At 46.1% G+C, this 13,509-nt stretch overlaps 1 protein-coding gene across 3 annotated transcripts in view; it reads left to right on the top strand.

Moving 5' to 3' along the window:
- The first annotated feature begins 1,538 nt into the window (after nucleotides 1-1,538).
- MAST4 (microtubule associated serine/threonine kinase family member 4) overlaps nucleotides 1,539-13,509 on the top strand; it is a 963,205-nt gene continuing 951,234 nt past the window's right edge. For 2 of the 3 annotated variants that reach the window (XM_029575919.1, XM_029575908.1), the window contains exon 1: nucleotides 1,539-2,885. In XM_029575919.1, coding sequence (XP_029431779.1) covers nucleotides 2,613-2,885 — 273 coding nt within the window. In that variant the 5' untranslated portion in view covers nucleotides 1,539-2,612. The remainder of the gene's footprint in view (nucleotides 2,886-13,509) is intronic. The other variant, XM_029575928.1, reaches the window with a different exon arrangement.

Genomic DNA, 13,509 nt, shown 5'->3' with positions numbered 1-13,509 from the left:
GAAAAGGCCTGTTGACCCATGAACCCTGGCCAAAACCCGTACTCATTGCACCGGAGGACACCTTGGAACCCATTTGCGTAAGCCATAAACTCAAATTCTGAGTGCCCCATGACATATATGTTTTCCTCCATCCTATCTCTAAACCTTTCGTCATAGTTCAACCACGACCAACCCTCGTACTCCTTACTAGCTGCTAGTATGCCGTCTGCATAAGACAACAGAGGACCGTACTGTGACGGATCCCAGTGTCCTATAACACTTGCAAGGCGCAGGAAGGCCCGAATCCAATTGTGGGTATTTCTAGCGATCAGTTCTGCCTTTCTTCTTCTTCTCCTTCCTCTTGCCTCGGCGTCCTTCCAGTAATTTAAAGATGTCTTCTTTCTCAAATATCTTGGCACTTCTTCCCAAAGTTCTGTCAAATTCACCAGAGCACCTCTCAAAGACCCCCCCCCTCCTTTGATCGAGTTTGACCTACTATGATTCCTTGAATGCTTAGTTTTTTATTTTTCCTTAGATTCGACGGTCTTCCGTCCGCACGATTCCGACTCAGAAAGCTCTTTTGCACCAAGTCCAGTCCCCCCACTCCTCTCACTCACAGCTACCACCACCCTATCTGATACCCCACTACTGGGTCTATGATCTCCCACAATAAACTCACCTGGAGTATTAGGCTCCCCCATTGCTGGACCTGATGTCCCATCCCGGGCTGCAGAAGTCTGCTGCTCAGCTAAAACTGCAGCACTCTGCCATACTTCATGCCGGGAAGTGCTGGGCCCATCAGAAAACCCTGGATCTGGAACCTCCTGGGAAGGAATAGAAGAAACCACAGCAGAAGGCACAGCACCAACAGCCAATCCTGCCTCTCAGTCCCTCCCTTAGGAAGTCCCTGCATCCCCGATCCAAGGTGGCATTTCCTCCTGTGCCATATGGCCCTCCCTTGCACTAAAACCCGCAGAGAAAAATCCATCTCCTCTCATTCCCTGAGACCATCCTGACGGAGGTCTCTCCACACTGCCTCCCCACTGCCGCTGTACCCAGACCCTCTGGGAAGAGCGGTCTGGGTACATACCCCGCCTTCCTCCCACGGACCCCACTCAGATGCATCCCTGAAATCACCAAACGGTGCAAACCGATTGTCACCCGCCCAGAAGGAGGTGGTGACTCTGTGGTGACTCTGGGCCCTCCCTCCCAGTCCATCCACCATCCTGCTGTCCCTCGGAATCCACCCACACCGACCAACCCCTGCGCACCCATATTCGCTGCACTCCTCATTCCCCTGACCGAGCCCTGCTCCCCTTCCTCAGCCAGGTGCTCAGATGCAGCAGCTCCAGCATTTAAGCCCTGAGGCAGACAAGGAGTGCTGCACAGAGTTTCTCTCACCGCAGAAGCCCCCCCTCCCCATCGGAATCAGTCCAGAGGAACGCCCCCGAGTCAGCCCCGCCCCCACCCGGAACGAGGCCACGTGTGCCTCGGGCCGCCCCTCTCCTCACAGCAGAAAGAGCCGACAAAATAAACTCAGAGACAGCAGCCTCAGGGAGAGCTGCAGGCACAGAAATATCAAAGAAAGGGGGGCAATCCCAGCCCTCACCGAGGCCACAGGAACGACAGGAGAGAGCTCGGCTCCTCCCTCTGCTTCCTCGGACTCCATAACAGGAACGGGTAGGAGGAGAGAGAAAGGGGAAGGGAGGTAGAAGCAACAGGCAGAGAAGAAAAGAAACCAGGAATTACAGGGGGGAGAAAAGGATACGAGTACTTACAATTAAAACTGAAAATGAGAAGGAAAATTAAACTCAGAACAATAACATGGACCCACAGAAAACAACCAAGCAGCTGCAGAGATGCCAGTAAGTAACACTGCTAGCATCTGCCAGCTCAACTCCTCCCCCTGCTTCTTACGTGGCAAGCCATGGGGGCCAATAGCACCCAGCCAACACCTTGAATTATAATAACAAGTCAGCCAGCATGTATTAAATCTCCCCCTTAACCCTTGCCTAACCAATTATCTGCTTCACTCACCGTCCTCCTTCTCCACTCCACCTAGGGTCATATCTTTACTGCCCAAAGGGTCCTGCTCCCGTTGTGAGCCTGGCACCTTATCTTGGCCTTATCTTATCTTGGCCGACCGGTCCAGTCGACCTCCCAAAAGCTCCATATCTTACCTGCCTGAGCGGCTGGTTCTGTGCTGGTATTGGGCTTAGGCTTGTAAGACTTTTGCCTCGAGCAAGGCCCGCCCACCGTCGCGCATGCTATTGGCTGGCGGGCAGCCAGGTCCCGGAGGCAGGGCAATGGGAAGCGGCTGCTGGAGTGGCGGGCGGGCTGCTGCCGCCGGTGGTGGTGGTACTGCGGCTTGCCTTGCACGGACGATGCTTGCTAGGATGTTTACTCTGGATGGCTTTGCAGCTTTTTGTAATAGGAACTGGACTGAGGACGTACTTGAACTGGTTTTGCAGCAGTAGCGATAACCGCCGGTGCGATAAACTAGTCATGGGTTTCGGCTGGAGCCAGTTCTTCTGGGCAGATTGATTTCTCCCAATATGAAGGAAGAGGTGGACTGAATTATTTTGCCTGCCTCCCCCCCCTCCCTCCCAAACTTTTCGCGCAGAGCTTTGGAAATGGATGGGAAAGTTGTGGACTTAGCAGACGAGGGGGACAGTAGCAGTGGGACTTCGTCTTCCTCATCCCTGACCTCTTCAGGCTCGGAGACTCTGTCCGAGGGGGACTTCAAACCGTTCGCTTTGGGGGAAAATGACTCCTCGGATTCGGAGCGGCAGATCCGCAGGAGAGGCGAGGAAGGCGAGATGCGGGCGGAGAAAAGTCCATGGACGCAGCGCCCAGCCAGCGAGGGTCCCGGGCAGGGTGACACGCTGGAGGAGCAGGATGAGGAGGTGAGCCCTCATTGCGCTGTATTCATGCATTTGGTAGTGCCCGAGGCACAGGAAAAGGTTAGGCAGATCTTACAGGGTTTCTCAAGAGATACAAGTAGTGCTCACTGAATGAATTGGTTGAAAATGAGGTGTGGCTGGGTTGTCCAATCCTGATAGATATCGCCATAGGAGCCAACTTTCCAAAATGATTAGGATTGCTAAACTCAACACACATGCTCCCTCCCTGGACACAGTGAAGCACCCACTGTACCCATAAAGCTAGCATCTATGGTTGTAGATCTGCATGAGAGCAGTCGGCACAGGCAATAAAAGACGGACAACTTCCCGTATGCCATAACTTGTAGATCATACTTTTATCTTACAAAAAACCCCAAATAGAACCAGAGACCAGAAATTAAGCATATCGTTTTTTTGCACTCTGTATACACGTATAATCTCCAGGTACTTCAGTAAGCAAATTTTTTTTGTACCAATTATGTCATGCTACAGCAGCCAGGAAATGTCAATTTGTTTATATAGAACTCAGCTGCAATATAGTGAACAAATAGGTTGGTAAAATTCTTTCTTTTTGGTAGGGAACCTGCAAATCAGAGCTGGCCAGTTTAGACTGGAACCAAGCCTTTGAAAAAACAAACTGAAATTTACCCAAAAAACAGCAGAGGTGACTGGGAGTAAATGCATTTGGATCTTAAAGTGAATGTTTCACAAGTTCTTTAAAATTGAAGTAGAACAGGGAAATCCTGCTAGCGTTTTAATTCAATTCCTAGTTTTATGAAACTTTTTTTTCAACTTTTGTACATTTCTCAGAGCATTTGTTAAAATTGAACTAACACTTGACAGTGCCTCAGCCATTCAGAGAGCGCCCATGTGCCTATTAGGGCAACTGTACACACTAATTTATTGAGGCATTCTTACATTTGGTATACAGGCAGATTACTGGGCTAGAAGCAGTCCTCAGTTTATACTTCAAGGCTCAAGACACAGCTTCTATGGGGACGGCATAAGCATGTGTTTGAAACAGAAATGGGTCAACAATTAGTAATTTTGCACCATATTCAGAAACCCTGCCCATCATCTCTGGGTAAAGATTATTTAAAACTATTTACTTTATAATTTCAAATGATCTGAAAAATATCAGAGAAAGTATAACAAAGCTCCCAAACCATTGCTATATTTTCATTAGGCCTTACACTGTGTAATATATTGCAGGATCTCTGAGGTGTGGCTTGACTGACTAACCGTAGAAACGTATCCAGGTAACTTAGCCTGGATATTCCAGGGGGTGTGTGTGTGAGTTTCGTGCTATCCTGAAGTTGGCCAGATAACTTTAGGACAGCTCTATAGCCTGACTAGACTTAGTCAGTGTTATCAGGCTAACTCTGAATATCCAAGTTAGCTGGATAACTTATCCTGCTGAGTAGGCACTTCCTCTGAACGCTTTTTCCCCACCTGCCACTTATCTGACTAGTTATCCTGCTAAGTGGCAGCCATTCAGTGGGGTGAATATGTAGTTGCTGCCACTTAGCCAGATAAAGTTCTAACTTATCTGGCTAAAGGGTGCTGAATATCGCCCCCATAGCTTCTGACACATCCCAGAAAAGAAGAACAGCAGCCAGTTGAAGTCTGGGCACTTCTTACTAAGCACAAGATGTTGGGGGCCCTTGTGCTGTCACCACCATAGTGTCATGAATGATAGTTGCATGTGTGATGGATACATAGGGACCTTCATTTTTATTTTTTTCCTGGAAATTTATCAGGATTTATTATGATGAACAAAAACGAGAGAGAATCAGTGGCATGAAATGACTCTCTCTCTTCCTGGGTAAATATCAATTTATGTTGGTGGACAGATGCCTGGACAGGCCAAAAAAAAAAAAATTAAGCTGATTTGTTTTTAATAAACCTAATTTACTGTTTACTGTAGAACTGAAATAGACCTCTAAACACTTATGCCACTATGATTTAACAAATCCTCAAAAGTTAACATCGCTGCCACGAAACAGCCTTTCTCCTTTCTAGCTTGGTGGCTCCAGACTCCTCCTTTGGCACACGCTTATGGTGACTCCCATGCTCTGCTGGACTGCATAGAGCCAGGGAGGCTAGGAGGAAGTGATTCTGGTGGTTGGTGTGGGGAGGTACATCAACAGCCCTGACAGCTTGCATTTGGTTGGGGGAGGAGGACTTCCAGGCATTCTGGCTGTTTGAGGGGGACGAGGCTTGAAATGGTGTGGCTGTGGATAGACAGGACAGTAGACACAGAGTGGTCGTGGGGGAGAGGCCAGACTTGGAACGCTGCAACCATGGCACTGGAACGCAAGCGCGTACTCTGGGGAGGGGACAGGACCTGAAATGCAGCAGCTCTTTGGCCTGCACTGGCTTCCAGCAGTGACGGGAAGTGCTCAAACACTGCATCCGCTGCTCTGGAGCAGTTCTCCAATTGGCATAACATTAGGGTGAAAATCTATTTTCACCTTTTGGAACAGTCTGGGACTTTGTGGGTGAAAATCATCTTAAACTGAAAATGAAGGACCTTATGTATACTGCACAGCAGAATAACAGTAGGATTGTTAGGGGACATCCATCACCTAAGCTGTGGACTTTGTTTTGGTATTTAATTACTCACCTTTGCATACAGGACCTGAAAGCGCGTTACATTCTGGCACAGTATGTATTTTCCTGCCCCAGAGGGCTTACAGTCTGTTTGTGCCAGAAGCAATGGAGAGTGAAGTGACTGGCCCAAGATCACAAGGAGCATCAGTCAGGGGGGAAAAATGGGATTTGAACCCTGGTTTTCAGCCTGCTGTTGTAACAACTAGGCTGTGCCTCCTGAGAAGGAGCATAGAGGCGCACGCATGCTTTTTTAGGTCAGTGTGATGCTTACATTATTGAAGCTGTACATTTGTAGCCTAAAATTCGGTGGAAATCATGACAGCTGTGCTGCTGAAAATTATCTCCCCATTGTACAGTGTTCTTATAAGTGACAGGATCCTGGCAGTAAGCGATGGGGCTGAGGGAGCAGGGTCAGATGCAGGATAAGGAACGCATGGTGCAAGAGTAGTGCCCATGGTGGAAGGAGTAACTGAGGAAACTGGAACAGCAGCAGTCAAAGACCTTTCTGTTATTACTCCTTATCAGTAGTATATATGCAGGGTTTTCTGGTTAGTGGTAAGAGCATTAAAACAAAAAAAAAGAAAAGTCAGAATGATAGAAACAGAGTGGAGTTTCCTTCAACTTCAGACTTTTAGCTGGAAACTGTTTCTTGTCTATTGCCTCTCCATGTCTGGGTTCTGCCATCAGTTTTCCAGGGACAAGAATGAGATTGTAAACTCTGTAAATCACTGTGATCATTTGGAAAGGTATGCAAAAAATCATTATAAATGAAAATGTAGGATATTAAATATGCATAAATAAAAAGAAACCAAGGTAGAGAGAGAGAAGCTCAAAATATTGAAAAGGGAAAATAGCCTTTCCTTAAAAACTCAACAATTATTAAAATGTGGGGCACACTTTTTTTTTATTTTTTGGTCAACATTTCAGTAGAGGCAGTGGGAAGTATGGGAGTCCTAAATTCTTTTTTTTTTTTTTTTGTTGAGGAATGTAATTTTAGCTATCCATGATTCACCTGCAATGCAGACTTAATAACATGCAGTAAACTTTCATTGGTAACATAAGGAAAGGGGAGGACTATTTTTTGGGTCTGGGTTATCATTATGGTTTTCGTCAGTAATTTTACAATTTATTTTATTTATATTTAGCTCACACCTTTTTATTTCATTGGCAGCTCAAGACTAGTTACAGTCATGTAGAGAAGTACAAGCATTCACTATGAAATGATAGGTAACATGATCCACGGTAGATGTCATTTCTGTCTATCAAATGGCATGATCAGTGTCTGTGTTTTATCTGTTAGGAGTCAGTTTATAAAGGAATTTATCCAGCTAATTAAGAACCTAGCTGGCTAGATCAAAGCCTCTGAGAATTTACCAGGATGACTGGCTAATTTTAGTTCCCTAAGTTTCACTTGGCAGCCAAATTCTGGGTGGACCTGGGGGTATGTAAGGTATCTGGCAGGACCTACCACTACTCCCAGGTTCATCCAGAATTTGGATGGCCCAGGGGCGGATTGACCTATCGGGCTTCCCCCGGTGGGCCGGTCACTCCTGTCACATGATTTTTTTTTTTTTTAATTATAACGTTTCCAGCCAAAGTGAAGTGGGGCTTCTGTGGCCTACGGAGAAACTTGCGGAGCCGGGAGAATGGCCTGCAAGGCCGCGGCAGAGCCCATCTTGCCATGGCAGAAGAAAGCCATGCAGGCCGGGAGAGAACCTGCAAAGCCGCGGCAGAGCCAGGGCCTAGGGCACTAAGCCTGGGACTAGGGCGCCGAGAGCAGTGGTATCCCGAGGGGAGCCAATGCCCCCGGGAGCAAGGAGGCTCATGCGGCCGCTGAGCAGCGACACGCATATAGCAGGCAGATCTGCCGGGCCATGGTGGAGTTCATGTCACCACGGCCCGAAGAAAAAGATCGCGTTTAAACGCGCTGATGTTCCTCCTCCTTCCTGCCCACGCGGCTCCGGCAGGAAGGAGGAGGAGCATCAGCGCGTGCAGAAGAGGAGCAGCGCTTACGGGCCACCGCGAATCCCAAGTTGCAGCGGCCTGAGAAGAGGAAGAGGCCTGGTAGCAGGGCCGCAGCCGAGCCCATCCTGCGGCGACCCGCGAAGAGGAGGCCCAGAGGTGAGAGAGAGGCTGAGGGTCTGTAGAGTGTGGGTGTATGAGATGAGTTGAGAGACTGTGTGTGGGAGTGAGGACCTGAATGTTTGTAGAGACAGCATGTGAGAGCCTCTGTGTGTGTGAGAGAGACAGCATATGACAGTGAGAGCCTGTGCTTGAGCAAGACAGCATGTGGGAGTGAGAGACAGCCTGTGCGTGTGTGAGTCAGGCAGCATGTGCCAGTGTGTATGAATGATTGTATGAGAGAGAGCATGTGACAGTGAGAGCGTGTGTGTGTGTGAGAGAGAGAAAGCATGTGAGAATGAGAACCTGACTGTGTGTTTGAGGGAAGAAGATGGAGAGAAAAGAAATAGAAAAAAAGACAATATAAAAGGAATTGGCAAAAAAATAAGAAAGGGAAGGTGGAAAAAAAAAGCCGGTGGCCAACCGATTAGAAAACTAAGATCAGAAAGCAAAGGTAAAAAAAAAAAAAAATTACATTTTAGTGATTGGCACATGTAATCTTTGGGAATGTGCAAGAATAGCACTTTCTCTATGAGGATCTCACAATGTACGAGATCAGCATGGAGAAAGTGGAAGCCCACAGGGCCTGCACAGAGGAGGCAGCAGAATGGGCTTCAGTGTCAGTAGCAGCAATCGGCGCCTCCCCAATAGCCACGCGGCAGCAGTGACAGTGGCAGCAGAGGAATGAGAGAGGTTCCGAGGTTGCTGGCAAAAGAAAGAGAGGGGTCTGCCTTTAGTGTGTGCATGTGTATGAATGGGAGTCTATCTGGGGGTGTATGTGTGTGAATGCATGGGTGCCTGCCTGGGGGTCTCTGTGTGTGAGAATGAATGTGTGCATGCCTGGGGGACGGGAAGGGAGTGTTGTGAAAATGAATGGGAGGGTCATTGAGTGTGTGTGTGTGTGTGAGAATGACTGGGAGCTTGCCTGGGTGTGTGTGTTTGTGTGTATGTGAGGGAGCCAGTGACAGCATGAGTGTGTATGAGAAAATCCAGGGGAGTAAGAGTTTGTGTGTGTGTGGAGGGGGAGAGAGTGTCTTAGAGCCTGAGAGTGTGTCAGTGTCAGTGAGAGCGAGAGGTTATAGTGGATATAAGAGAATGAATGTGTATGTATGTGACAGTGTATGTGTGAGAGAGAATGGACATGTGGTATGTGTGAGAGAGAGATGATAACCTCCTAATATCAGGGTGACTGGAAATAAAGAGCTCCCACAGAAGGAGACGGTCTGGGGGCGGCGATAGCATGACTTCTCCTTCTTCCTATCTGCACGGCCCGGAAGAGGAAGTGGTGGGTCCGCGTGGGCGGGAAGAAGAAGAGCGCTGGCCGTTGTAGGAAGAGGCAGCAGTGGCTTAAAGTTTGTGCGGCGTCCAAGAAGCAGCAGCAACAGCGCCTCAGCCTCCACCTCCAAGCAAGCGCATCCCCTGGGCCATCTCAGGACGAGGCATCAAGAGCCAGAGGAAAATCAACAGCGATACCTCCCTCTCCCCCACGGCCTCAAGAAAAATGAAGAGGTCCTTTGCCATGGGGGCTGAAAGAGGAGGCTACTGCTGTACTTCTACTGGGGAGGGAGGAAGTGAATGAGTGAGAGCATGTGTGTGTGTGTGTATGACTGCATGTTTGAGACAGCATGTCTGTGTGTGACTGAGAGCATGTCTGTGTATGTGTTGCTGTGTCTGAGAGCATGTTTGTGTCTGTGTATGTGAGAGCTTGTTCTATGATCTTGTATGTTTATATGAGAGAGAGATTGGGAGGAACAACCCCTCACTTCTCCCCTGCTAATCCACAACAATCTCAGGGCATCTGGAAATCAAAGGATTCCAGGTATGAACAACCAGGGATTTTTTTTATCCTTTTAAAGTTTTAAGTATTGCATAGTGTTTGAAATATTTTATTGGTCTGGAAAATGTATATGAGTTTTCAATTATTAGATGTTGTTCTATTTGTCAGCTGTTTTGAAATATTCTTTTTATTAGTATGGTTTTGCTTCTACTGATCCTTTATATTTACTGATTTTGATGTTTTTTTCAGGAATTGTAATATTTCTGTTTTTCCATTGTTGCACCGCACAATAGTCTGGCCTGTTGCGGTTAACAGTTCAATTTTTGTCTGAATGTTTGTAATAATACTTTATGGTTACTTTATTCTGCATTTTTGTAAGGGTCTGTTTGTATTGTGTGTGTGACTGATGTATTCTGCTAGTGTGGAGGTTCTGTGTAGGGATCTGTAGCAGTTTGGCTTTTTCTGTTTTCCTAACAGTAGGTGTATTGGCTTTTTAGAGTCTGGTGTAATGATCACAGTGTTGCCTTTTCATAAGTAGGGTTGTTAGTGTTTGTGTGCTGGCAGTTATTGCAGTTTTGATATGGATATTTACTGTATTGAAATTGTAATCCAGTTTACTTGTGGCTTTCTGAGGGCAAAGCTCATACCCAATGCACATTACAATAGGCCTAATACCAATTCCAAGGATCTTTTTTTACTTTTTTGCAGGGTTTTTCAGCACTCCATACGAGTATAATATACATGTTATAAGTAATAGTTTTACCTCACAAGACGTTTATTTTGGAGATATTTTAGCTCAATTCCATCAGGTTCCAGAATTAACATGGCGTGCTTTTGGGAGCTGTTGACATATGTGCTGCAGGGAAAGGGCTGGTTTTGAAAAAATCCCCCAGGCTTATATTTTCCTGCAATCCACCACTGGTGCATATATATATATATGTAAATTATATTGTATGTATAATTGGGTACCCATGGGCCAGTTGGAGAAAAATCCCCCGGGCCACTACTTTCCCACAATCCGCCCTTGTGGATGGCTATAACTTGGCTGGCAGAATCTAGGCAATAGCATAGCAGGTTTAAATCTGGCCAGCCGTCTCCTCTCTTCTTCCCACCCAAAGTTGCAAGGTGTGTATTGCTCACCTGTATCCCTGTGATCCCCATTCCATCTCTTCTGATTGGTGGATAGTTTAATGAGATTAGGAGAGATGTAGATAGCTTTCAGAAGGGAAGGATATGTATGGTGTGCTGTCTGACAAAGGAGAAGAGAGGCACATGCCTTGCCAGTTCCTTTAATAGGCCTGGAAGGAAGAAGGGCATTATGTTTGGGGTTGTGTGTTTTGTTTTTTTTTTTTACAATTTTTCTGGTTTCTACTTTTTTTTTTTTTTTTTTTTACCTGTCCCATTCATGATAGGCTGTATCCCTAGCTCAGGGTAGTTAGGAGGGACTGTACACCTTTACGACCAGCATAAGAAGAGGTTGCAGCATCCAGTGTGAGACGAGATCCTGATTCAAGTTTCTGCAAGTGTTGTATTTCTCTATCTTTTGGGGAAAGCGAGAAATTTTCTGCCCCCTTCTTCTTTTTCCCAGAAGTGGAGACTTTCAGTAACTGTATAGGCCTTTTCTCCTGGGAGGCCAGTTTCTATCTTTTGAAGAGGAATCATCTAGGGAGAAACATCTGGAGACACCCCACGGAGTTACCATCCCGGGACACAGGACGCTGCCAGGTGAAGTTCATGATTGAACGTGGACCTCCGGTACTGGGGAAAGGGATCCGGTCACTGCTTTAGGATTCCCCAGCCACCTTGGGATAATCATCGTTCCTTACCTTGGGAGATGCCCCTGGAGGGAGATGTCCCTGGAGGGACTTTCCACCGAGTTAGAGAGCATCCAAATCCTGGCTCAGGTAAATCTGGGAACGCTGGGGGTATTTGGACACTCTGTTTTGCATCTATAGATCTTTTAAGAGTAGTTAATTTGAACACTCATCCAGTGAGTTCTGCCTGGTTTGTAAGTGTACCTGTCCCAAAGAGCTATAGTAACACACACACACACACACTCTGCTTGGGCCAAGAATGTTATCCTCCCCCCTTCCCCCCCATAGAGAAGAATCCCCCTGGGAGAATGAAGAGAAGGGGAAAGGACAGAGGAGTTAGTCCACGTAAGGAAATCCTTTTATGGACCCCTGGGATATAAGCCATCTGTGGAAAAAGGGTTACATATATAACTGAAAGAGGGATAGGGGGGTGGACAATATGGAAGCTGTAGAAATAATCATTTTGAATTTTAGCCTGCTTTTCCAAATAATGTTGGAAAGAAGGAATACTGTTCAAGGTAGTTTTCAGCAGTATTAATAATTCACCCTGTACCAAAGAGCTTACAGTTTAAATGGATACCTGAGGCAACAGGAGATAAAGTTTTATCTATGTAAAAAAATGTTTCTGCTTCACAATCCATAGTCCTAGGCAACGTACACAATACATATGTGTAGCCGATCCCCCGTTTCAGAGCTCTATACTAGGCTAGGCGTGCTACAGGTCGAAGGCCAGTACGGACGGGGAGAAAGAGTTCTCTTCCGGGGCCTCTCTGTGATCATGTCACACTTTTTATTGACTATTTCCAGAAGGTGCCAAATAATGAAAACTAGAAGCAGGGTGGCCAGAACAGCCACTGCCAGGAGAAACCAGGAATCACAAAAAGGTCCATTCATTCCCCAGTAAGCCCACACTTGGGTAAAACTCAATGAAAACACTGGAGTCTGTGGTTGGTGTTCAAGTAAAAGGTAGTCTTTACCGAAACTTAAAGAAGCGAAACCAGGTGAAGATGGCAAAAATAAGAATCAACATCTATCTAATGATCAATTTAAAAAAAAAAAAAAAAAGCACATGGTTTTTCAGTTCATTCTTATTCTATTCACTTCCCTTCTTGCTCTTGCACCTTCATCCTGATTGAAAATATCCTCACTAGTGAGAGTGGGTTAACTCCAGTTCAGGCATGAACTGGTCTGGAAAATATCCCTCAAGTGAAATATCCAAAAGAGAGTTCCAACAAGTCAAAATCTTTAACTGTAAGTCAGCTACCAAAAACAGTCTCTTGAGTTAGTGGCTCAAAAGGCAGCTTCCTTCTCTTTACCCCATCTGTTAACTGGTCAAATGGGCAAATGTCTGAGCTCTGGTCAGTCAGAATCAAAACATCTTTGCCAAGGGTTTGAATTACCTTCTGTGAGATCCAGGAGAAATCTCCACCTCTCCAACCACCTTGCTTTGAGATCCTGGGGAAATCTCTTGTCCTGTTGCCTTGAGGTCCTTGAGGAATCTTTAGTCTCCTTCCTTCTCCTTAGCTCTTGACCCACTATCCCTGAGCATACTTCAGTGGTCTTTATACCCCAAAAAGCCTATCCCTCCAAAAGGTGGGGGTTATAGCACAGGGAGGAATCAAAATATCACAACCCCTCCTACTGCCCCTAGATAGAATTACATAGGGATAATGTTAGTGATTGGCATAGCCCCATCACATATGTATTTAAAAATTGAGATATATACATCACAACATATTTTGGTGTGCATCTTTCAGCTGCGATACTCATCCGGGCTCTAAGAACCTCCTTCAGTAACCCTGCGCAACATCTGTAAATTGTTCCACAGCCAAGAACTACACAACTGCTAATTCGGAGGTTTATAACTCTCTTCTATTCCAAATGCGTGCCTGAAGAATAAAGCTTTTACTTTTTCCCTAAAAGTTCTAATGCATACTGCTGCCCTCAGAGCCTCTGAGAGAGAATTTCAGATTAGTTGCCCTGCTACCGTGATGTGTTTCCTCAAGGCACTCTTGTCATGGGGGGAGGGTACATCTAACAGATTACACCCTGTAAATCTTAATACTCTTGGAGGTTGATAAATCTTCAGCATTGGAAGATTATTTAATGCTTTATGAATTAATGTTGGGATCTTAAATCCAATTCACCACTTTATTGGCAACCAGTGGATTGATTGCAAAACTGGTATATATGATCTGACCCCGGATTCTGTACCACTTGTAGTGCTTTTAATACAACTATCGGTTACTCTCTATATAGATTGAATTACAGTAATTGAGCCCCGATAAAACTAGTGTGCCAG

Source organism: Rhinatrema bivittatum, chromosome 1, assembly GCF_901001135.1.
Source record: "Rhinatrema bivittatum chromosome 1, aRhiBiv1.1, whole genome shotgun sequence".
Taxonomy (NCBI): Eukaryota; Metazoa; Chordata; class Amphibia; order Gymnophiona; family Rhinatrematidae; genus Rhinatrema; species Rhinatrema bivittatum.
The sequence above is the reverse complement of the archived record's forward strand: the minus strand, read 5'-3'. Positions and strand labels throughout refer to the sequence as shown.